Genomic DNA, 25539 nt, shown 5'->3' with positions numbered 1-25539 from the left:
TGTATCACAGAAAATAAAGATCAATAGCTACTTTATTACTAACGGCATGAAATGGTTAACACGTTTACAAAACAATGAATTGTAAATAAAGCACTTGTTTCAAATCTCAAGGTAGCGTAGAGCGTTTAAGGCAAAAATAAATTACGAAAACAACATAAAAGAGTAATTATGCACACAAAGAAATAGGCAAATTGATTATTCTATTAGAAATGGAACAGTTTTTTAAGGAGATAATCTGCAAATAGGCTATGAAAATGAGAAAACATTGCATATAACACTGATGCATGCTAAACCAACAAGTGTAAATGAATAGAAAATAACATATTCTGTACAGCAAAAGTAACCATCACAATGCAATAATAACTCTGGATTGCGCAACAACAAAAGACAAAAAAAGAAAGAATATGAATATTAATAAGCAATTTAGTTAAGTCAGCGAAGTTTTGCAAATAACAAAAAGGGTAGTATTTATCTATTTTTCAAATGCAAAAATTCATAGAAAATTAAGGTTTAAGAATAATAAACAGAATGTTAGGTTTTATAAAGAAGTATATGGAGGGTTATTTTTGGTTGTTAGTCAAAAGGTATTTTAAAGAGGGGTTACAATTTTGTATGTATTTTTGGCTAAGTATTGAACTGACTTGGTATTGCATTATTGGAGTTACGAATTTACAAGTTATTTTTAGAACATTCAATATAATATCGATTTTATTTGTGTCCAAAAAAAGCCCCAAAAAATAATAATAATTTTTCGTTATATAATATTTTAAAATAACTGTTGACTGCAGATTATTGCACCTTTGGGACTACAAGTGTACATTTATTTTTAGAACATTCAAAAAAATATATATTTTAGCTGTGGCAAAAAAATAATTCCCCCCAAAAAGAATGTTTATTTTCTTTATTTAATATTTCAAAAACACAGCAAAATTTCCCGCATTATTATTAAGTGTAGAGTTTGAATTGAGGTTACTTGGTATTGCATCAATGGGGTTACGATTTTACATGGTTTTTAAGAACATTCAAAACAAAAAATTAAATCCCAAATTTTTCTTTATATTATTAAGTGTTGACTTTGTTATCGTTATCGATAGAACCGTAGCTTGATTCACTTGTATTACGCACATTCTTATTGGCATCCAAGTCCATTTGAAGCCTCTGGTTTACTTCTTTCGTTCCGAATGCAATCATAGGAACCGAGACTGCTATACACCCAAGTAAAATGTAATTTGCAAAGACCGGATCTGAAATAAGATTAGCATTTTGGTTTGGGGTATGAAAAGCATACCATAGACAGCTTTCCTTATACAAACAACATATTTTACAATTTGGAGGTCCATTTAAAGAACTATCTTAGAAATAGTGATATTACCACTTAATTATAAGATTAGCATTTTGGTTTTGAGTATGAACAGCATTCCTTATACGAACAACATATTTTACAATTTATATTTCCAATAAATGAACTATCTTATAAATAGGAATATTACACTTGAAAAAATTAATATTTGTAAAATGGGCAACTATAAGATTATAATTTTGGTTTGGAGTATGAAAAGCATGTCATAGACAGCTTTCCTTATACAAACAACATATTTTACAATTTAGTCAACTTAAAGAACTATCTTAAAAATAGTGACATTACCACTTAACTATAAGATTAGCATTTTGGTTTTGAGTGTGAAAGACAGCATTCCTTATACGAACAACATATTTTACAATTTAGATTTCCAATGAATGAACTATCTTATAAATAGGGATATTACACTTGAAAAAACTAATATTTGTAAAATGGGCAACTATAAGATTAGCATTTAGGTTTGGAGTATGAACAGCATTCCTTATACGAACAACATATTTTACAACTTAGATTTCCAATAAATGAACTATCTTATAAATAGGAATATTACACTTGAAAAAATTAATATTTGTAAAATGGGCCACTATAAGATTAGCATTTTGGTTTGGAGTATGAAAAGCATGTCATAGACAGCTTCCCTCATACAAACAACATATTTTACAATTTGGAGGTCCATTTAAAGAACTATCTTAGAAATAGTGATATTACCACTTAACTATAAGATTAGCATTTTGGTTTTGAGTATGAACAGCATTCCTTATACGAACAACATATTTTACAATTTAGTTAAATGAACTATCTTATAAATAGGGATATTACACTTGAAAAAATTAATATTTGTAAAATGGGCAATTATAAGATTAGCATTTTGGTTTGGGGTATGAAAAGCATGTCATAGACAGCTTTCCTTATACAAACAACATATTTTACAATTTAGTCAACTTAAAGAACTATCTTAAAAATAGTGACATTACCACTTAATTATAAGATAAGCATTTTGGTTTTGAGTGTGATAACTATCTTATAAAATATAAATAGTGATATCACTGCTGACAAAAACTAATATTTGAAAAATAAGAAACTATATTTTAGTATGGAAAAAAACAAATGCACAGGTAGCATTTTTTGTTAATAATATTTTTTTTAATAATTTTTAAAACATTTTTTTGGTGTGTACTTTAAAAACTAACTTTCCAAAGAAAAGTACTAAATAAATACGGTTTGTTTATTATGTTATAAACAAATGTACAGCTAAAATTTTTTGTTATTTTTTAAAATAATTTTTCAACCATTTCTTTAATCTGTATTTTAAAAATATCACTTTTCAATTTAAAAAAAAGTACTAAATAAATATGATTTGTTTATTATGTTTATAAAGAAATGTACAGCTAGAATTTTTTATTATTATAATTTGTTCCTAATATTTTTAATATATTTCCTAACCCTTTCTTCAGTCTGTACTTTAAAAAAACTAACTTTCAATTTTCAAAAAATTACTAAATAATTATAATTTGTTTATTTTATATAGAAACAAATGTACAGCTAGAATTTTTTGATATTATGTTTTTCAATAATTTTTCAACCATCTCTCCAGTCTGTACTAAACTAACTTTTCAATTTCAAAACAATAAACAGTTTAAATAAATACGATTAGTTTTTTTGTCTGTCACAAACCTGGAGATACATTTAGGCCAATCAGAAAGACAAAAGAAAGAAGGTTCATGAGCCAGACGACGACAGAACTTGAGGTACCTTCACCAACTGGATACGCAGAGTCAGCCGACATTTCCATTATTAGAGGAATGGAGGCGTTGCATGTAATACCAAGGATAACCATTACCGTCCACATTTCAGCTGTGTAATAAAAAAACATGGTGAATACATAATAAGAATATCAAATCCCATACAGAAGTAAGTGTCATATTGAATGTTTCGAATAACTCTTTATTCATTTTCAACATGGTTAATACAGGAATTGGCTTCCTAACATGTCTATTTGGGAAAAAAATATTAAAAATTGCAAAGCAACAAATTTTGAGTAGATTGACATTGTCTTGATAGAGACGTTTCACAGACTTGAATCATCTTGTATAGAACCTGCATATTAATCCAGATGATGACAATTTTCTTGTCTTTTTTGCTTTGCAATTTATTATCAAGTCTATTACAGATCCATGCATAGTGTACCCTAATGTTAAAAACTTCAATAAAAATATGAAAACACATTTTTTCGCACTACTAAAAGTATGTATTCAAACTTATTTATCAGTATGATGTCAATTCACTCGACCTATTTGGTTTTCACATTTATTTTGAATCTACTTTACAGGTCCAGGCATATTGTAAAACCTACATAATTCTGAAAATAAAATTGATATTGTATACTGTTCTCTTTTGTGGTACTTACAAGTCTCATAAATGTTCAAACAATTAAAATCGATTTTGGCAATTACGTATACAATTTATACAAATTAAATATTGCACAGTTAATGCAATTAGACAAATTATTCACATTTTTAATATGTTTTATCGTTTGTTTTTATTAAATTTTTGAAAAAAGAGGTTAACAAAATATATGTTTGACAAAAAAGTAGGTGTTTTGCGATCACTGTATATCTTGTTAAGTTCAAATAAATTACTTTCAACAAAAAGATTAATAAAAACTAAATTATTTATTAAAAATAGCTTCAGTATTACGTTTGTCAGCTGTTAATTGCTGTAGTGTTTTGCATTCTTAGCATATCTTTTTTTTTATAAATAAAAAAGGATTCATCAGTACATATTTTATTTAGTAAAATCAACCGAAAAGGCCATTTTACAGCACTGCAACCGTCATTTCAATCAATCAATTAATATTTCAAAATAGAACAGATGTTATATTGTTACCTTTTCCTGGTAAAAATGGGTGGAAGTTCAACCACTGGTTTGCAATGATAACGAAATAGGAAAAAGTCAGTAAGGTAAGTGAAGTCAGAATCAAGAGCATGAGCTTCATTTTTCCTTTGATTCGATCAGTAATCCTAAACAGACATAAACAGACTTAAAACTAAAATATGCCAAATATTTAACTTTCACCTGAACTCTAATATTTACAGAATTCAGTACACCGGAAGCCATCACAAACCAACTAAATCTGTCAATCAATGATGCAAGCAAGGTAGGCTAGAAAAACAACTAGTCTGCAGTGAGGTTTGAACTCACGGCCTCCGGACATTTTGATAAAGACGTTTCGATACACACTTGTATCATCGCAGTTAATGTGGCTAAATGTGGCTGATCCTAAACAGATAGGAATGGACGTAAAACTGATATATGCCGAATATTTCATGTTTTCACCAGTGTTGTACACAAGTCATTCTTAAATGACTTAGTCCCAGTTAAGTCAGTCATAAGACAGCTTAAGTCCAAGTCAAGTCATTGGAAAAATTAAGTCTTTTTATATAAATCACAAGTCAAGGCATTATAAGTCCTTGTCATAAAATTAAGCATTAATCGAGTAAAGTTGGGAAACTCGCTTGATTACAGGCAATAACTTAACTAAAGAATACCAATAGTGCAACACATAGCTTGTTCAATGTGGAAAATGAAAATAAATAACATAATTTAAAAAAAAAAAACCTTATGAAAACATTTTATTTTAACCCAAGTCATTTGTCCTGAAGACTTAAGTCAAGTCAAGTCATTTGTCCAAAAGACTCAAGTCAAGTCATTTGTCCAAAAGACTTAAGTCAAGTCAAATCATTTGTCCTAAAGACTTAAGTCAAGTCAAGTCATTTGTCCAAAAGACTTAAGTCAAGTCAAGTCATTTGTCCGAAAGACTCAAGTCAAGTCATTTGTCCAAAAGACTTAAGTCAAGTCAAGTCATTTGTCCGAAAGACTCAAGTCAAGTCATTTGTCCAAAAGACTTAAGTCAAGTCAAGTCATTTGTCCAAAAGACTTAAGTCAATTCATTTGAAAACAGTAACTTAAGTCAAGTCATTTGAAAACAGTAGCTTAAGTCAAGTCATTTGAAAACAGTAACTTAAGTCAAGTCATTTGAAAACAGTAACTTAAGTCAAGTCATTACAATAATTTCAGATTTTACACGAATTAATTATTAGTATCAATTTTCTAACATACCATCCAATAATAATGCCAATTCCACAACCAATTAATGTTGTTACAAATCCCATGGAGTCACTTTCGTCCTGCGAAAAAAAATAAAAAAAAAGGTTAAAAAAATACTTTTTGGACTTTCCAGTCTTAATTAAAGTCAGTCGTTTATCAGTTGTTAGGTCTTAAGAGAAAGACATTTTTTCAAAGAAGCATGTTTTGACTAAAATACTATAAATGCTGTTAAACTAAGTAGCACATTTGGTAAAATCCGAATGAAATTAAAACTAGACTTAGAGCAAACATGCATTAGAAAACTAGAATTATCTAGCATCCAAGTCTGCATACAATGTCTAAGTAAAACAGAATTTAAACACACCAACATATATCGAATCAACTGCTATTTATAACAAGTTACCTGCAATATGTTGAGGGGTCTCAACAAAATAGGCATGACCCCCGACCATCCACCCCAAGTACCCATCATTAGTCCACCAACCAAGGCTATAACCCAGTAACGACGGTTGTATCGTAGCTTCAGTAAACCTTCCTAGAAATGAAAAACCAATGATTTTATCAAAAAAAAGAAGTTTTACAACTGATGTTAGCTATAGTTGATTAAAAACATTTTAGGACAACATTTTTTTACACCAAAACTTTTAACATTTGTAATATCCGCTTGTCATTCAATTGATAAGTAAAACTAGACTAATTTTTTAAACTTTGTTATTCACGGTCAGTAATTTTAAACGCATATTTGTATTACTAAATAATGAAGCTCGGTCGCAATGAAAATAATATAAACCCTGTATAAATTTGATTTTATTGAAAAAAAAAAAAGATTTAAATTGGTTATTCATAACGATTGTACAATTTTAATGCAAATGTCACTATTGTAAAGCAATTAGAAAAACTTCTTAAAACAGCAATAAAAAAAACTAGCAGATTTACCTTTAAATTAAGGCGCTGTGTAGAAGCTGATATGCTTGGCGGTGTTGGTGGTTTATCAGGAAAGAAAATTAACATCGCAATGAATATGGCAGAACCTACGGCGAATTCAAAGTACATCACATTCTCTATCTGATGTCTAAAATATAAATAAGAATAATTGAAAACACATTTATAGAGCGCAGGAGATACAAAAAAATTGGCAATTTTTAATAATTATTTTCTTTGCCAGTTTTAAACTTTTTGTTACTTTTTTGGTTCCTTCAAATATTTTATGACTTTCATGAAGTTTTAAAAGGAGAAAAATTGAAAAAAAAATTAGGGACCGGTTATTACAGGGTTGGCACACAATTTGTTTAAAAAATTTCAAAAAGACATTCAAAGACATTTTGAAAATGTATTGCTCTTCAAAGACGTAAAATTGGAACGTTCAATGTTTTGGTAAATATAATTTGAAAAATAAGTATAATTGCCATGGTCCACATAATTAAAAATAATGTAAAAATTAGTATAACAGTGGAACTTTTGTAAACACATGACATTAACTTTAGCTTGATTTCAAGGACATTCAAATACATATATATATATATTTATATATGAAGGCTTTGTGGCAACCCTGAATTACTTTAAAACAGAAATCAACGAAAATGGGGACAGAAAATCAACGACCTGACTTAGACTTAAGGTATTTTATAATTGACTTGACTTAAACTTAAGTAGTTATTTCAAATGACTTGACTGGGACTTAAGTCATTTCAAAATAACTTGTTTACAACGCCGGTATCATGTACCTAGCATTCAAGTATGATCTTTATTTAAAATAGATAGATAAGCAAAACAACAAAAAATATCACTACAAATTTCGCTGAAAAGCTACAAAAAATCAATGCGATCGAACGAACCTTATAAGGTATATTTCTGCACAACTGCTGTTTGTATCTTTGTCCAATAAAAGACAAGACATATTTTGTGTGTTGTTCGATGGCTCTTGAACGAACAAAGGCCCAATGATAAAGGCAAGTCCGGTACCTTAAAAGAACATCACAAACTGTTAAGCATGGTTTACAGTGTTGTAATGACTTTTGATTTAAGAGCACTTAACAGTGATTTGACTTTAGTCTTTTGAACTAGTGACTTGGGTTAAAATAAAGTGTTTTCATTAAAAAATTTTTTACTAAAAACAATTTTTTTGCTAAATGCTGCGTTTTGTTGTGTTTTAGTTAAGTTTATTGCTCATAAACAGACAAGTTTACCAATTTAATAGTACAACATTTAATTTTGTATGACAAGGACTTGTCTTTGAAGCGACTTGTTATTTGTAAAAAATACTTCACTTGGACTTAAGTTATTTTGTAAACGACTTGACTGGAACTTAAGTCATTTCAAATATACAACACTGTTGCTGTATGGTTAAAAATAATAGCTCACTTGCAAAGAGTGTATTTACTCAGCTTTATTATGTTGACTTAAATACCAAAGTCAATACAATCATATTTGCAACCTGGATACGAATGTAGTGCAACGCAAAGCAAGAATAGGAAGTTTTAGACTAAATTTTTGCACTAAATTTAACTGCACTCTAAAATAAAAGGGCAACAAATTTACAGAATTTCGCTAAACACACTTTGCATTCTTACCCTTTGAGGTTAAAATAAGCACAGTGGACCACTAAGTGAATCGGCTGTATAGTTAAAACTACGAACAATAGATACATAACTTCTAACCTTTAATATGTTATTTTGGGGTCGCCCGATATCACTTTTTTGGACCGATACCGATTTTTTTAAATACCTAAGAAATGTTCAAAATTTGAATTAATTGAAAATAAAATCCAACTAATGTTTTAGATTATATAACTTTATTAATTATTAAACTAATATTTTGCATATTAACTTGGTGTGATGCTAAAACACAATTTTTTTTTATTAAAAAATGGGTAATTTGTTTGCTCTACAGAAGAATTTATATCATATTTTTATACTAAAATATCGGCCAAAGTATCGACCTACATTTACCGATACCGATATATCGGTAGAAGCCAAATATCGGCCGATACTATCGGTAAACCGATATATGGGTCTATCTCTAATGTTATTATCATAAAAAAATGCTAAAAAGTAAAAACAAAACGTTGGTTATTATTTAAACGTATTGAGCAAACAGTTTAGTTGAAATACAAGTTAAAATCGAAGCAAAATGATGAAAGACCTAACATATTATTGAAACAGGAAATTGGTTTAATGTATAACATGACAAAAAAGACACAACAAATACTGTTCAATACATTCGTCCAAATTAAAGATAAACAACTATCCAAAGGAAAAATGAAATTTGATCAATCGTAATGCGATAAACCAGGCTTGGGGAAATTCTGCTGTCTCATGACCATTATATTGATCCAATGAAGATATAATACATCTTATGATGTTAAGCAACACTAAGTTTATTAAAATATTAGGCTGAACAGCTATTTAAAAAGCACACTATAGTTTTTTGTTAATTTTGTAAACCATTTTTGTGCGTTTTTTCGAACAATTTTGACTTAAATATAATTGTTGACAATGTTTAACTTTTTTGCAATCAAAAAAGTAGAAAAAATCTCCCTAGTAATATAAAGTAAGTTACCAAAGTAGTTGAGTAAAGTAGTAATTCCAGTAGCAGTTATTCTTTCTTCGGGTGGAAACCAAATGTTTGAAAGCATTGGTGGCACGGCCATTACAGGACAACCACTAATCCCGTTCAAAAACTGACCAACATGAATGAAGCTGAAACAAATTGGAGAACAATAATAAATTTAATAAAAGTGAAAACCATGGTAAGAATATCAAAGCCCATACAGAAGTAGGTATCATTTTGAACGTTTTGAATATCTCTTTATTCAGTAGGCACTGATTCTAAGTATATATAAAGCGTTCAAAATGCTACCTTTTTTTGTATGGGCTTTGATATTTATTCTATGTCTAACTACAACAAGGGTTCTTAAACTTTTTTTACCGCGGACCCCTAAAAATTTTTTTTGTCTCGCGTGGACCAAAGTGAGCACAAATTTCCAAAATGACGTCACAATACAAATAGACTTCATAAATCTGCTGATTTCGGTCCAAAAATGTGAAAGTGAAATGGACTTTTAATGCATCAGTGCAAAACCAGTATTATTTTGCTTTCTTTGAAAAATTAATTACTTCTTAAATATACACTAGTATTTTAATTAGGCCTTCAGGCACCCCTAAAACTAGTTCACGGACGCCCAAGGGGTCAATGGACCCCAGTTTAAGAATCCCTGAACTACAACCTTGTACAGCCATTATGTTAGGATTAAATCGAGACGTTCAAAATGCTACCTACTTCTTTTCGAGCTTTAATATTCACACTACCTCTTACTATAACCTGTAACCATTATGTTCCAAAAAATAAAAATATTAGGTGCGGTTTTAATGCTAAAAAATTTTCACCCAAAAAACATATAAAATTGAACATAAATTTTTGGCATTCTGCTTATTCCAGAAACTGATCATGCCTTTTCTATATGGCAAAAAAGTATATTTTTGTTCATCAAATGCATTATTTTTACTAAGACTGATATATTGTGTAACTGGAAATCAACGAATATATATTTGGGCTAAGATTTTTGGCGATATTTCACTATGAAAGTATGATATTATATAGCTTTTCTTGAAAAACAAACAAACTTCCTATTTTTTAGAAAATTCGGTACGAGTTACATTACTAAAATTTTGACTGAGTATAAATAAATTAAAATAAAAGCACTGTGCACTTTATTTATATCTTTGTATAAATGGGCAAGTTATTGTGGACTGGTTATCACAAACAATTCCTGATTACATTACATGTTATATATATTTGTAAATTTAAAAGTTTTGTTTTGTTATGCTTTTCCTGTGTTGTTCAATTAATTATTAGGTTTACATCGATGGAAACTAAATGAAGAACTACAATAAACGTATGTTAAGGTTAAACCTAATTTAAATTAACTTATTTTAGAATTTAGTGATAACAGAGTAACACCTTAAAAACAAAACATTTGCTATATTTTACTCCTTTTTTATTTAATTACTTATAAAAATAAGGTAATACTTACTATTTTAGGATATCATTTTTCAATGGCAAGCAGCGTAAACCGGTTCCAATGGCGACAAAAAATGCACCGGTAAGAACTGTGATTCTTAATCCCTTGTGGTCCATCATCCACGTAAATACAGGCATGAAAACCAAAAAAGAAATTGGCCCCCAGTTGGTTAACAATGTTATATCATCTAAAAAAGGATTTATACAGTAATTAAATCCTTTAAAAGAAATATTGCAATTCATCCAAGTAAATACAGGCATGAAAACCAAAAAAGGAATTGGCCCCCAGTTGGTTAACAAAGTTATATCATCTAAAAAAATGGATTTATACAGTAATGGAAACCTTAGTTGCATTTAGGACGATTAGCTCTTCATTAAGCTTGGCAGAGCCCTTGCAAATGTTTTTTTATATATTTTACTGTGACTTAATTTCAAAGCTGATTTACACATCAGGATTCATATTATTTAAGCCAATTTTTTGTATGACTTGGTTGAAAAATTCTCTATTTGACCGAGTCGCTCTTATACACTTGTATCAATACGTGATTATTTATTGATTGGGTTGGGGTTAGCAATAGGGTTTGGGTGGTGGAAGTTTTAATTTAATTTTTGGAGCTTTGCATGATTTAGTTTTTTTTTTCAGAAATCAATTGATTAAAATTACTTTGTTAGCCAGGTAAATATTTTCAGGAAGTTCCTATAGGCCAGGGGTAGCCAACATGTTGATCGTGATTAACCGGTCGATCGCGTTGAATATGTGTTACACCAAATGTTGTCTGGACATAATAAAGCGTTCTTTGACGTAACAAATTAACCTCCATCGCTGGCTTGGAATGCAATGTTTAATAAAAGTGTTCTTGACTTTTTTCACCGAACCAGTCAATCAAGAGTCTCTTAAAAATATATATAAGTTGATCGCAATCACATAGTTGCCTACACCTGCTATAGGGTATTTGACTGAATTGCTCTTTTACGCTGGCACCCGCTAGTAATTATATGTCGATTTGAGCGCTTTAGTTGCCTGGTTGAATAGCCTTTACTTACTGGCAGTAAAACCGAGCGCTACTTTCGCCGAGTCGTCAATCGGACTCCAAGTATTCCAGATAGCACCCTGGAACATTCCCAACATGGCGAAGAGTAGGCAGATGTACCAGCGATACCAGTACTTGCGACACGGACCGGTTTGCGTCGAACCGAGCAGTTTCACTTTGTCATCGCTGAAAAACGATTTGTCCGAATCGTCGGAAATCCCATCCGCCGCCGATAATAATGCCTACAAAAATGGTGATGATTGTTGAGGTGTTTTTAATATTCACAACAAAGTATCACACAGGGTTGGCCTTGAGTTAAAATTCACACTCGTCAATAGGGCATGTGTTTACCCAATCCATCATCACCCGTCCGAACAAAATTGCACTTCCAAAAATGTCACCTGCAAATTTTTTAATTGTTTTTCTAATAATTTAACATGTCGTAAACATAGTCCTCGTACAGCCAGTCTTTATTGTTGCGGAAGACCAAGTGCGATATATGCTTGCCTAATTCTGTAAATGTGAAGCTTGTATCGTTAGCAATTTATGCAAAATAATTGGCCTTCAATCTGTGGTGTTTAACACAATTTGTTAGAAATTTGGTTCAATAGATTTTACAAGAAAAAAATATTACAACTATAGAAACTTTTCAGGCAGGCGAGTTGATGTCAATCAGCAAATATTAAACCTGTCACACTTATGTTTTGATAAATATCTGCAAAAATGTTTTTTATGCAGTATTGCTACATATTTTAAAACAAAAAAAGTTTCTGCTTTTATAATTTCAAGTTCTGGAGCTAAATTCAAACAATTATATATAATGCAACAACAACAAATAATTTGATTAATATTAACAAATTTACCGAATTCTCCATGAAGGAGTTTGTTTTGGAATATGATTTTTAAAGTTTCCTAATGCACATGTTTTAAACTACAACTGTAACAAAAAATATATATATCATCAATTAATGTATGGAGAGTAGAAAGTTTTGCAATATCCAACAAGAATAAATTAGAAATATTTCCAAAAAATAATAAATCCAAAGTACTTTATACCCAAGTATTCCGTTACCGAACTTCAGTTTTCTAACTACTGTATAAATGAGCTTAATTAAATGTTTGGAGCTAAAATAAAAAAATACAAACCTCAAAATGACGTAATTTTATGTATAATTTTTTCTTTGGGATCCCGGAATTCCCGGGAAGTTTCATTTTTAATCCCGTTTCCCGGGAGTGAAAAAATCAGGGAAAAAGAGGAACCCTACTTTATACCCAAGTATCCGGTTACCGAACTTCAGTTTTCTAACTACTGTAAACGACTTTAGCAATAAATCTTATTGTAATTTTGTAGATCTGGTAACACTAACACTAACAGTATAGTGTGGATTTCAAGGTTAGATAAACAGTCTCTGCCCAAGCCCAATAATATGTGTTGATTTAATAATTTAAAAGCTGGGTTGGGAGCTGGTCTAGAATCCTACCACAACGCACATTATTTGGGTTAGGGTGGATCAGATATTATTATTATTAAATTATGAATTTAATAATACTTGACCCACCCTCAACCAAACACTAACTCCCACCTTAACCCAAATGTTGTGCTTTGATTTAATATAATTAATTCTATACCAGCGCCGACAGAACTGGACGACGTCAGCCGTTAGACGCCCTGACTGCATTCCATAATTTGTGGCCGCCAAAGATTTACGCCAAAATTTGTTTTGGCTGATATCCAACGCCAAAATAGGACAATATATACGACAAAAACGGCTATTTTTCTTAGTTAATTCAACAGGCCTGCGATATTTCACGCCAAATTGCGTCACTGGCGTAGTTTTGGTCAAGCATTCCACCCCAAAGATCTATGGCGGGAAGGCAGTGGAATGCAACCAGGCCAGACGCTAACGCTAGACGTTAACGCGTCTAGTGTGAACTGTGAAACAGCCTTTACAGAAATGCCTTAGAATATGCTTACATCAGCACAAGCTGAAAGTGCTATTTATATCCGCGCGAACTTAGGCTTCCTGAACTGTTGTCTGACTAAAGTCAATAGACTTGCTGAATTGCACAAACTTTTTCTTCCTTGTTTCGATTTTTGTTTGTTTACATTTTTGTGTCGCGGACGCTGACTGTATGTCGCGAGTCGCGTTCCGAGTGATTCGGCCGCGGTCTTTGAAGTATTTTTTTATGGTGGGGAGTTATATGTAAAAAAAAAGATTCAAAAGGAATAAAGAAGCACAAAAATGTTTGGATAGCATTTGAACCAATATGGGTACTTCATTAGGTTATCTCCCCATACATTGTTTATATTAAATACGCAACAATTGCACAAACCTTTGCTAAAAAATATTCAATATTGATTTGTGTGCTGTTTTATGCAAAATAAAGTGTAAAATTTCAACCCTATTTTACACTAAATTTAACAAAATAATCAACTTATTGAAAAGTTAATGTTGCACGCCGAAAGTCATCGCAGACTCACATACGCAAATATGTGTAGCCTATGTAGGCCCTGTATCTTTCGTTTAGTTAATGTAGCCTAGTAGTGTCAAAACTCCAGTGCTGTTATTACTAAAGTCCATGAATTGACCTAAATGCATCTATCTAAGTCACTGTTTTAAATCACTTGACTTGGCTCATGACTTTCCGATAATACTGCTCAACTAAACTAAAGTCATTAGAACAAACCTTTAAACTAGGGAGTATTTAATTGAATACATTTTTGCGTATAACATGTTTTTCCTAAGTTTGTTTTTGCATAAACAAATTTTCTTGCTACCGGTACATGTTTAGTTTTTAATGTTTGCTAGGAAAAATATTGCTTAAAATGAATACAAGCGAGTGACCGGACTTAGTCTAAACCTATGGGTAACTATTAACTTGGGTAGGGACGTTATTTTTTTGAACTAGACTTGGACTTAAGCTAGTTTACCAACAACTAGACCGGGACTTCAGTCATTTTAAAATTACGCTACTTGTTTACAGCACTGTAAAACTGCAACGTTAAATTCGTGCTAAAACGAGTCGGACTAAAAGAGAACCGTTTTAGGTCCAGAAACTTCACTGTACCTTATTCAAGATAATTTAATTGCCTGCTTTTCAATGCATTTAGGTGAATATTTTGGATGTGTTTATTCACTGAAATAAAAAAAGTAAATCACTGAAATTAAAACAAAAACGACAACAATGCACAAAACACGATAGGATCAAAAACAAGGTAATTTTCAGAAAAAATGATAAATCTTATGCTTTCCAAAAGAAGCTTAAACTGAACGCGGCAATAAACATAGAAAACACACTTGATTATTAAATATCCGCGAAGTGGCGCCCGAGCGCAAATAAGAGAGCAACTCCATGACAGCGTCAAAGTCAAAGCTGACGTGAAATTTCTCCCCGATAAGAGCTAGGCAATGAACTTTCTTCGTTTTTACGTTTGTAAAAAACACTAAAACGTAGAACAAAGCGCATACAAACTTTTAGTGACAAACGAAGTAATGAGTTTTTATCAGAGCTGGATTCAAATTTCCATGAGATGATTTGTCTAGACATTGGAACTTCGTGGGTATCCTGAAAGTATTGAAAAGAATTAGCAATGGCTTCTAAAGTGCTATTTATTTTTTTAAACTTCTTTAAATTGGTCAGTTAACAACGTAATTGTAATTTAGCAGGCGTACGGGCGCAACTAAAGAAACGAATAAATGAAATTCTACTTTTCGGTAATTTTTATTTATACCAGTTTAAAAAAGAAAAATCAACGTTTGAAAAGAAAATCAATCTGTTCATTTTTTATTTTGTCTAATTGCACTTTTACAATTAAAACTTCTTTTTAAAGTTACAACATAAAAACAACTAAACAACTAACTGTAAACACTATTTTAAGCAAACAAATCGATTTTTTATGTTTTTATTTACAATTCGACTTGCTCAAGCTTGACTCCTTTTCCTTTCTAAAACGTAAAATATGTCGACACTCACAGAAGTTATAAGCCGCACATTATTCGGTTCGGATATTCGTCAGTCGTCAGTCGTCAGTAGCTTTCAATTGAGCAACCCCTCGTAGCACCTTCGCCTGCTGAATGATCCGCCTACACTATACTCTGCCAAGAGAAGATAACCGTTAAAACCGCCAGCATTTCTTGTGCTTTGATAACACACATTACCCAACGCTATGGAAACTGTTGTCATTACTTTCGTCATATGCCACCAGTTGGTATTTAACTTGTACAATGGAAATTTATTTATCAATTCAAACGCCTCTTTTTTAAGTTATTTTTTTTGTTATTTGCGAGCCCAAAGTCACATTCAAGTTCGGAACGACAATATTTTGAAGACGCACCCTAACCCCAAAGCATTGTCTGTTGGCTGCGGCAAAATAAACATAAGGAAAATTCGTCTTTGCCCTTGTATCACCGAATTGAAACGTCTCTCTCTCTGCTGGTCACAGAAACAAATTGTGTCACCCAATCTTCAGAGTATCGAAATCTTCACCTATCAATTTTTATCTGCATTTTTTTTAATTTCGGTAAAATTTTATCGTCTAGAATTTCAATATAAAATGCGTGGACTTATTACTGATAAACAACTTAAATAAATTACTTAATAATTTTGTTGATATATATTTAAAAGCTACTTAAACTTAAGCAAACCAATTCGAGTAGACTAAATGAAACAGAGCCTCGATATTTTAAGTATATGATCAGATGGTTGTTCATTGGTAATTTAATAGTTATTATGGTAAAGACCGCTATCAAAAGTTTGAAAAAAGCACATAAGAAATCACGTTATATCTACAGTAGGCCACTTTTACAGGTAACTTAAAAACAGCTTGAATGCAAATCTATTAAACCTGAATCGCAAAAAAGTATTAGTACGGTATGTCTTTAAACAAGAGAATCTCGCCCAATACGAATCTTGCTTACTTTTTGTTTCCAGCGCGTTAAGGAAAGCTTCTGGCCTTCTACAGTATGTTTCTTGGTAGAATCGATGAAGGAAAAAGTATGAACTTTTCATATGCAAAGTTACATAGGGTTCAAGCTAATGTATTCAGTAATCAAATAACATATTACCGTTAAAACTGTTAAAAGAAAACAACTAAAACTGTTAAAAGAAAACTGTATATGCAATAAAGCCGGGAAATAAATCTTCACCGCTGGTAATATAGTGTACTCTTTCACATAAATTATATTAAACACTGTAGGCTATATCAGCAAACAAAATTTGATATTTTCATTCATGATAAACCTAAAATAAAACCATAAGATTTTAAAACGGAAGTGTGCATTTATCCAATCAAATGGAAACCATGTACACAATACAAAAATACAACAAAATATGGCAGTTAGGTCGGCAAAAAGTCTGTTTTGTTTACAACTGGCCTTTGTATGTGTAAGACGCGATTAATTTGTCACAAAATACTAAAAACCTTTATTCTTCAATAATTTTATACGCAATAAGCGGAAAAATTTCGGAATAGACACAACAAAATTAAATTCCGTTACAAAACATATAATTCATCCTTTATTTTGAAAATGACCTAAGTAGGTACCAAGTCCAAGTCAAGTCTTTTCAAAAAATAACACGTTAGATACCAGTCATGTCATTATGCGAGCAAGTCAACTAAAAGTGAAATCACTGATATAAAAATAAAACAATAAACCATTAAAAAATTATTTTTGAAGAAATAACAAGTCAAGTCAAGTCATTTAAAAAGAGTTACTTAAGTGCATCTAAGTCAAGTCAGTTGGACGCTGCCGGTTTCCCAATTCGAGCGTAAAAACTTGATGCCAAATTTTAGCAAACATTATTCACCGTTTTTAGAAAAAAAACGCAACGCAGCCATTTATTTTACTTTTAACGTCCAATCCATAGCAATAAACACCGGGCCCCATTTTACTCGTAAAGAGTAGGCAAAATTTATGGTTAACGCTCAATATGTATCTTGGTTGATAACCGTTTTTGTCGTATCCCAAAACTCAAAAGTAGGTGGTACTGCGGCTACAGTTTGATCTCCGGTGCGCGGCGCCGCTACATTCGAAAATGTGTAACAGGCTACTTCAGTGTTTCGCAACATTTTTGGCTTGCGGCATCCTACAGAAATTATAACTAGTTTACAACAAACGAGATTGAAGCAGCGCACTAACTTTGCAACAAGGTTGATAAAACCTTTTTACTTTTGACACTTTAATCGTACACAAAAAATCGCATCAAGAAGCAACAGAGCTAAAATTGGAATCCTAAATAATTTCAAATATCTCTTCCATTTCAACCTATATACTTTTTTTCGAAATCAAAACTAACCAATCACCTAAAACCCTAACTTTTATTTTACTTATTTTTACATTTCATGCAGTTTTACCAACTACGACGAAGGTGCTTTTTCGTTGACGCGAAACGATTTTTTCACATTCGTTTATCACGTTTTAGGCAAACAAACATTTAGCACGTGAATTGACTGTATTTTAACGTATCTTAATTTTGCCATGTAGCGTTAAAATATGTTGTAAACTACGCTACAGCGACTCTGATACCTTAGCCTGACAAAATGAAGCTCAGTTGTACAAAAACTGTTTTTTAAAGTACGATTAACCTGGCCCTATAGTGTTACTTACTTTTCAGTTACCCAATATTTACCCAGTTTATCCCAAAAAATACCGTGTAGTTTTTTACATTCCAATTAGCAGTAAAGTGTACTTTCCCTAAACACTACCCCCTCCCCTCCTTTTTAGGCATAAAAAATATTGCCAGATTTCCAACAAACGCCCCATAATTATCCGTTTTATCGCCCCAAAATACCGTTGACATCATGTACTTTCTCGAAACAACAGTTCCCTATTTAAGCACTAAAACTTGATGTCAAATTCATAACAAACTCTCAATATGTACCCGTCTGATGGTCTAAAAAATCCAGACAGCCGTTAACCATTGCGACTCTATATCAGCATGTGCTTCCTCAAAACAACAGTTCTCATATTGAAAGACAAAAACTTGATAAATTTATACCAAACTCTCAATATTTATTCGTTTTATCTTCTAATAAAGCCTGGCAGACGCTTACATTTCTTTTAGCCACTCTACGGTAGCAACATAATGTACGTTGGCGAAATAACTCTCCCCTATTTAAGCACAAAAACTTGATGCCAAATTTACCACAAAGGCTTAATATGTATCCGTTTTATCATCATACCCTAAGTGACGCTATACATCAGCGCAATGTACTTCCCCAAAACACCAGTTCGCTATTTAAACACAAAAAGGGATGCCAGATTTATAACAAACTCCCAATATATTTATCCGTTTTATTACAGAAAAAAAGCCAGGTAGCCGTTAACCCTATCCTTGGCCACTCATTAGCACAACGTGCTTTATCGAAACCCCAGTTCCCCCATTTAAGCACAAAAACGCGATGGCAAACTTTTAACAAAGGCTCAATATTTATCAGTTTTATTCACTCAAAAAGCAAGGGTAGCCGTTAACATTACAGAAGAACAATGTGCTTTACCGAAACACATCATTCCCCAAATTAAAGCTCAAAAAGGATGTCTAATTTCCAGCAAACGCCTAATATTTATCTGTTTTGTCATCCAAAAAACAGTTTACATTCATTCCATTAGCGACGCTACATCAACGCAATTTGTTCGCCCAAAACACCAGTTTCGCTATTTAAGCCCAAAACTTGATGACTTATTTCAAACAAACACCCTATTAACCCGTATTTTTTTCTAAAAAAACAACCGGGCAGCATTTGACATCTCCCTAGCGACTGTACAGCAGAAGCGTAACGTAATTTACTAAAATGTCTCAATGTTTAAGCACAAAAATAGATGTCTAATTTCCAACAAATGTCCAATATTTATCTGTTTTATCGTCAAAAAAATCCAGACAGCCATTTATATTCCCTTAACGAATCTACAGCAGCGCAATGTACAAAACACCAGTTCCCCCTATTTAAGCACAAAAACTTAATGCCTCTTGCTCGCGCGCGCGGCCGAAAAACTTTTTAAAATTTATAACAAACTCCCAATATTTATTCGTTTTTTCTTCTAACAAAGCCAGGCAGACGCTTACATTTATATTATGGTAGCAACATAATGTACTTTGGCGAAATACCAATTACCCTATTTAAGTACGGTGGAAAAACTTGATTACAAATTGTCAACAAACAACAATTTTTGTCGAAAAAACTTGATTACAAATTGTCAACAAAAAACAATATTTGTCTGTTTTTTATCCAAAAAAGCCAGGGCAGCCGTTTACATGCCCTTAGCGACTCTATGGTAGCAACATAATGTATTTTGGCGAACTTTACTGAAACACCAGTTCCCCTATATTTAAGAACAAAAATAGAAGATAAACTTCCGACAAACACCGATATTCATCCGTTTTATCGGCTGAAAAAGCCAGACGGCCGTTTACATATCCTTAGCGGCGCTACAGCAGCGCAATGTACTTGCCCAAAACACCAGTCCCCTATTTAAGCACAAAACTTGATGCCAACATTTCCAACAAACGCACAATTTATCCGTTTTATCATCCCGAAAAAACAGACAGTCGTTAACATTACCGTAAGACTCTACAGCGGCGCAATTTACTTTACCAAAACACCAGTTCCCTTATTTAAGCACAAAAATGGATGCCTACTTACCACACAAACACCAATATTTATCTGATTTATCATCCACATTAGCCAGGCAGCTTTAACATTCCCTTAGCGACTCTACATCAGCGCAATGAACTTCCCCAAAACACCGTTCCCCTATTCAACCTCTTACAAAACGGCCACGCCACCGGCAAAAGGCGGCAAAGGTATTTTTTTAATATCAAGCCTAGCGATACTTTGTGTCAAACCCCGGGTCTTCTATTGAGTTGCATTGGAACGTAGCGGCTTCCAAGAGACGGTTGGTAAGCCTAAATGAGGCCCGCCCTTTTAGACTGTTGTTATAACGGCGCACATACCCATACAGACCCAACCCGCCGGCACAACATAAATATTTGCCCGCGTATGCCGGTGCACAGAATTACGCAATACACTGGGCCTATGCGCCAATAGAAGAAAGGGCTGTGAATTGGCAAACCCTGGTATGTATTTGTGTATCCAACGTTTTTTTCGTACAATTTTAAATTAAATAACGAACCGACGTCGCTTGTGAGAATAACGGATCTTGAATGTGAACCGTTGTGCATAATAAACACATTTCGGTGTAACTCGGTTAAAACTATACTTTTTAAATGTTTGGGGGCATAATGAGGTTCTAGACGTTGAATGAACCTCCATACATATTTATTTCGTAAAGTTTCGAATGAATTTTAAGATGATGGTTGGAGGTATAGGCGGGGAATGAATATCAAAGCCCATATAGAATTAGATAACACTTCCTTTTGAACAGATAATGACTGAAGATTGTAGTAAGACCAGGCGTTCTTAAAATGGGGTCAATTGACTCCTTGACGGACGTGAACTAGTTTTTGGGGTATATGAAGGCCTATTAAAATATAGTATAAAAGTTATGAATTAAAAAAAAAACCTCAATTTAATTGAAAATAAAACGGTTTTTGCACTGTGTGTATATTTGGACTCCATTTCACTTTCACATTTTTGGACCAAAATCAACAGATTTATAAATTCTATTTGTATTGTGACGTCAATTTATGACATCATTTTTGCCTACGGTTGTCCACACGAAGCAAGTTGTAGGGGTCCGCAGTAAAAAAAGTTTGAGAACCCCTGTGTTAGACGTATAATGAATATCAAAGTCCATACAAAGTGGTTCGCATTTTGTGAACTTTTCGAATAGTTCGTAATTATTTTTAATATCTATATTTAAACTTTAAAGTATATTATCAACTTCTAGGGATGAAAAATTTATTGCAATTCCTAAAAGATGAATATCAAGTGCCACTAGTAAAAAATACCCAGATTCCAGAAATGCAATTAAATTACATTTAAAACCATAACACAAAAATTCATAAAACATTACTAACTACGAATGCAATGTAGTAAGAAATATCGAACCCCCTACAGAAGTCGGTAACATTTCGGAAGTTTCGAATATATCTTTATTCATTTTTAATATAAAGTTTGTCGAATAAAGAGATAATCAAAACGTTCAAAATGCAACATACTTCTCTATGGGCTTTGATGTTCCTACAATATATGTCTAACTAAAACCCAGATTGCTCCTATAAAGACAATGTTTATTGACAGGGTTCAAAATTTCCGATAACTTAGGCATCCTACAGTTCACATCAGTGATTCCTTAACTTTTTTGACTCGCGGCACACTTTTAATAGAGCAAAAATAGAGTAATTTTATAATCGACCTCAACACACGACAAACTATATGTTATTGTCTCAAAATTATTAATTTGTAATGAATAGTACGTATTTAAGTCCAAAATGCTGGAGCCCAGTAATACAAATACTCTAGAAAATGCACATGTGCCGCGGCACACAGTTTTGGAATCACTGGTTTACATCATAGATTTAGTTAGACTTATATTTTATAAGCGCAACTAACAAGTTCTGTTAGACTAGTTTAGGCCTATGATAAAACCATTGCAAGAATATGGGGTCGTATATCGTTGTTTACAGATGTGCCGTATACGACTTCCTACGCGTCGTCGGGCATTGTAAAACAAAATTCAAATCCCAACTTGTTCTTAGAAACAAACAAACACATAAAAGCAAACTGAGCACAAAAAACTAGAAACAACCATATTCCTTTTAAATTCCACCTACTTACTTCCGTGTGGGCTTTGGTGTACGTCTAACTGTAACCTCCAGACACTAATCTTGAGATTTATTCGAAACGTTCACAAAATGCTACATCCTCTGCATTGGCTTTTATATTATTTGTACGGCTAACTATAACCGACAACTATTATCCTTAGATTTAGTTAAAAGTTTTACAAATTCTCTCTACTTCTGTACGAGCTTTGGAACAACATCCAGCCATTATCTTGAGATTAATTCGAACATTCACAAAATGTGGCCTACTTCTCTATGGGCTTTGATATTCAATCTACGTCTAACTACAACCTCCAGCCACTATGTTAAGATTTATTCGAAATGTTCACAAAATCCTCCCTTCTTCTGTATGGGCTTTAATAGTCCTTCTGCGTCTAACTATTGCTGCCAGACACCGTCTTAGGATTTATGCCGAAAGTTCACATAATGCCACCTACTTCTGTATGGGCTTTCATATTAGTTTGGCGTTTTATTACAACCTCCAGTCATTATGCTCCAAAGCCAATTTTTGTTCAGATAAAAATCAAAGAAAAAGTTAAACCATTTATGGCCTTCGCGCAAAAACAACATCGCATGAAGATTACTCGATAAAAATCGCACTTCTAGTGCAAACTAAGTTATATTTTGACGTTTCCTTTGCATATACCAGCGGGCCCCAACGGAGTGAATAATTCAAACGGAAACCCGTAAATAGCTTTGTACCAAGTGTAGCTAGCTTCAGTTTAAGAGCTTCAAATCGATAGACATAGAATGATTAATTAGCTGAAATAATCTCATGCAAAAATAGCCTATCGTTGTTCTTTAGTTTGCACAGCTGACGCAAAGCATAGACAGCAAACACGACGTCTAAATAGGTAAAATAGAAAAAAGCGCACACTTGTACTGTCACGCTTTAAATGACATAGCTTAGACTGTTTACAGTCAGACTTCTTAGCCGTATTATAAAACAGCGCTAAGATTCAACTTTTTGTTGGTACAATTTACCCATTTATTGATAACTTTTGAAACCTAACAAATACTAAAGCATGAAAAAGAAGAAAAAAAACACCATTGGAAGTTTGATAAAGTGGTTCAATTGGTCTCATATCTTGACACTAAAAAACAAAGCAATTTTCTTGATACGCGATTGGTTAGTAGCATTTCTGATAGCATTCTAATTTAACAAACACGATTCTAAGCTTAATCCTCCCAAATCGACGTGCATTCCTGATAGCATTTGAACAAACTACTATTATCAGATTGAAGTTTAATGTTCAGTTATATAAAGTCCTCAAATACAGTCGTCCTTCAACCATTTATCTGTAGATTTGAAAATAAATCTAATAACTTCGTAAAATTCACAAAAAAAGTATCGCAAGTAAATAAAAAAAAAACATTAGTTGCTTCTTAAAGTGTGTCTATCGGTCTCACAACTAGACACTAAAAAAACAAAGCGATTTTCTTGATCGGTGTTCCGGTAGTAGTATTTCTGATAGCATTCTAACTAAGAAGCCACTATTCTAAGCTTAAACTTCACAAAATAGCAGAGTACGGGAAGCTTGTAAAAACAACGTTAGTTGCTTTTTAAATTGTGTCTATCGGTCTCACAACTAGACACTAAAAAAACAAAGCGATTTTCTTGATCGGTGTTCCGGTAGTAGTATTTCTGATAGCATTCTAACTAAGAAGCCACTATTCTAAGCTTAAACTTCACAAAATAGCAGAGTACGGGAAGCTTGTAAAAACAACGTTAGTTGCTTTTTAAATTGTGTCTATTGATCTCACAACTAGACACCAAAAGAACAAAGCGATTTTCTTGATCGGTGTTCCGGTAGTAGCATTTCTGATAGCATTCTAACTAAGAAGCCACTATTCTAAGCTTAAACTTCACAAAATAGCAGAGTACGGGAAGCTTGAAAAAACAACGTTAGTTGCTTTTTAAAGTGTGTCTATTGATCTCACAACTAGACACCAAAAGAACAAAGCGATTTTCTTGATCGGGGTTTCGATAGCATTCTAATTAAAAAAAACACTGTCCTAAGCTTAATGTGTAACGTTCAGTTAGAGAATGAAGCGTAAACCTTAACACAGTCGCTCTTCAACCCTTTCTTTGTAGAACTTTAAAACAAAATTTAGTAACTTCGAAAACCTCACAAATAGCAAAGTACGGAACGTATAGAAAACAACATTAGTTGTTTGGTAAAGTGTGTCTGTTGATCTCATGACTTGACATAAAAAACAAAAGCAATGTCTTGATCGGAGTTTGGGCAGTAGCATTTCTTATAGCACTCTAATTAAAAAAAACACTGTCCTAAGCTTAATGTGTAACGTTCAGTAATCCCAGAATGAAGCGTAAACCTTAACGCAGTCGCTCTTCAACTTCTCTTTGTAGAACATAAAAAAAACTAATAACTCCTTAAACCTAAAGTGTGTCTGTTGGCCTCATAATTTGACACGAAAAAACAACGCGATAGCACTTTAATTGAACAAACTGCTATTCTCAGAGTATCGCGTAACGTTCAGTTATCCAGGAAAGAAGCGTAAACCTCAATACAGTCGCAAATGTATCAGTATTTTCTTGATACGAGATTGGGTAGCAGCATTTCTGAAAGCATTCCAATAAAGAAACCGCTATTCTAAGCTTGATGTGTAACATTCAATTAACCAAGAATACAGCGTAACCTGCAATATAGACTCAAACGTATCAATTTCACTTCGAACTACACGACAATTAACGTGTGTCGTGCGAGCAGTAGTAGTCCTGCATACCGTCTGCTTAAACGTCCTTCGCAATTTGTCAAAAAAAACGAAAAAACAACGCGACAATGTTCGAAAGAACGTCGGGCCGGGGGGTAGGCTGCGTTGCGCTTGACTGACCACGACTCCCCCGAATGCAGTGAGGCGCGACGGGGCGGTTCAAAACACGGGAGTCGGGAGTCGACGAACTTGATATGACTTGTCCTAATTAAATTGCCGGGGAGACTTTTGCGCTGCTGCCCACATTCTTGGCGTTCGACAATAGATCAATTAAGGCTGGGGCCAAGCGCGAATTCACAATATTTGTTTGAGTGGAGGGGGGCATGAGGGTAATTTTTTTAGGGGAGGTGGGGGGGGGGCATAAGAAAGAATTTATTTTGGGAGGCATGAGGGGGAATTTTTTCTTTCTTTGGTGATGTTTTTTCAGACGTGACGTCATAATTTTACGTCATAACGTTAGGTCACAAAATCACAAAGTTACGTAATACCGTCACGTGTCAAGTTACGTCAAAACGTGAGGTCACAAAATTTCTTCCTAACGTG

At 32.9% G+C, this 25539-nt stretch overlaps 1 protein-coding gene across 1 annotated transcript; it reads right to left on the bottom strand.

The window, feature by feature from the left end:
- Nucleotides 1-1062: 1062 nt before the first annotated feature.
- Nucleotides 1063-12455, bottom strand: LOC146141542 (solute carrier family 49 member 4 homolog). Its single transcript, XM_083389825.1, has 11 exons — nucleotides 12381-12455; nucleotides 11531-11759; nucleotides 10500-10674; nucleotides 9026-9165; nucleotides 7303-7429; nucleotides 6404-6539; nucleotides 5871-6002; nucleotides 5480-5547; nucleotides 4247-4380; nucleotides 3035-3214; nucleotides 1063-1244 (listed from the first exon to the last, which is right to left on the bottom strand). The coding sequence occupies exons 1-11, from the start codon at nucleotides 12390-12392 to the stop codon at nucleotides 1063-1065; spliced, it is 1515 nt and encodes a 504-aa protein (XP_083245951.1). The 5' UTR covers nucleotides 12393-12455.
- Between the last annotated feature and the right edge of the window lie 13084 nt (nucleotides 12456-25539).

The sequence above is a fragment of the Ascidiella aspersa genome, chromosome 5 (genome assembly GCF_963924565.1).
Source record: "Ascidiella aspersa chromosome 5, kaAscAspe10.2, whole genome shotgun sequence".
NCBI classification, from domain to species: Eukaryota; Metazoa; Chordata; class Ascidiacea; order Phlebobranchia; family Ascidiidae; genus Ascidiella; species Ascidiella aspersa.
This window is presented reverse-complemented; position numbering and strand designations above follow the sequence as displayed.

Excerpts from the sequence above, each read along its gene's own strand:
- LOC146141542 (XM_083389825.1), bottom strand. Across the intron at positions 10,675-11,530 it reads AGCGCTCGGTTTTACTGCCA|ATGATATAACATTGTTAACC; the intron begins GTAAGTAAAGGC and ends ATCCTTTTTTAG. Across the intron at positions 6,540-7,302 it reads GCAGAAATATACCTTATAAG|ACATCAGATAGAGAATGTGA; the intron begins GTTCGTTCGATC and ends TTTATATTTTAG.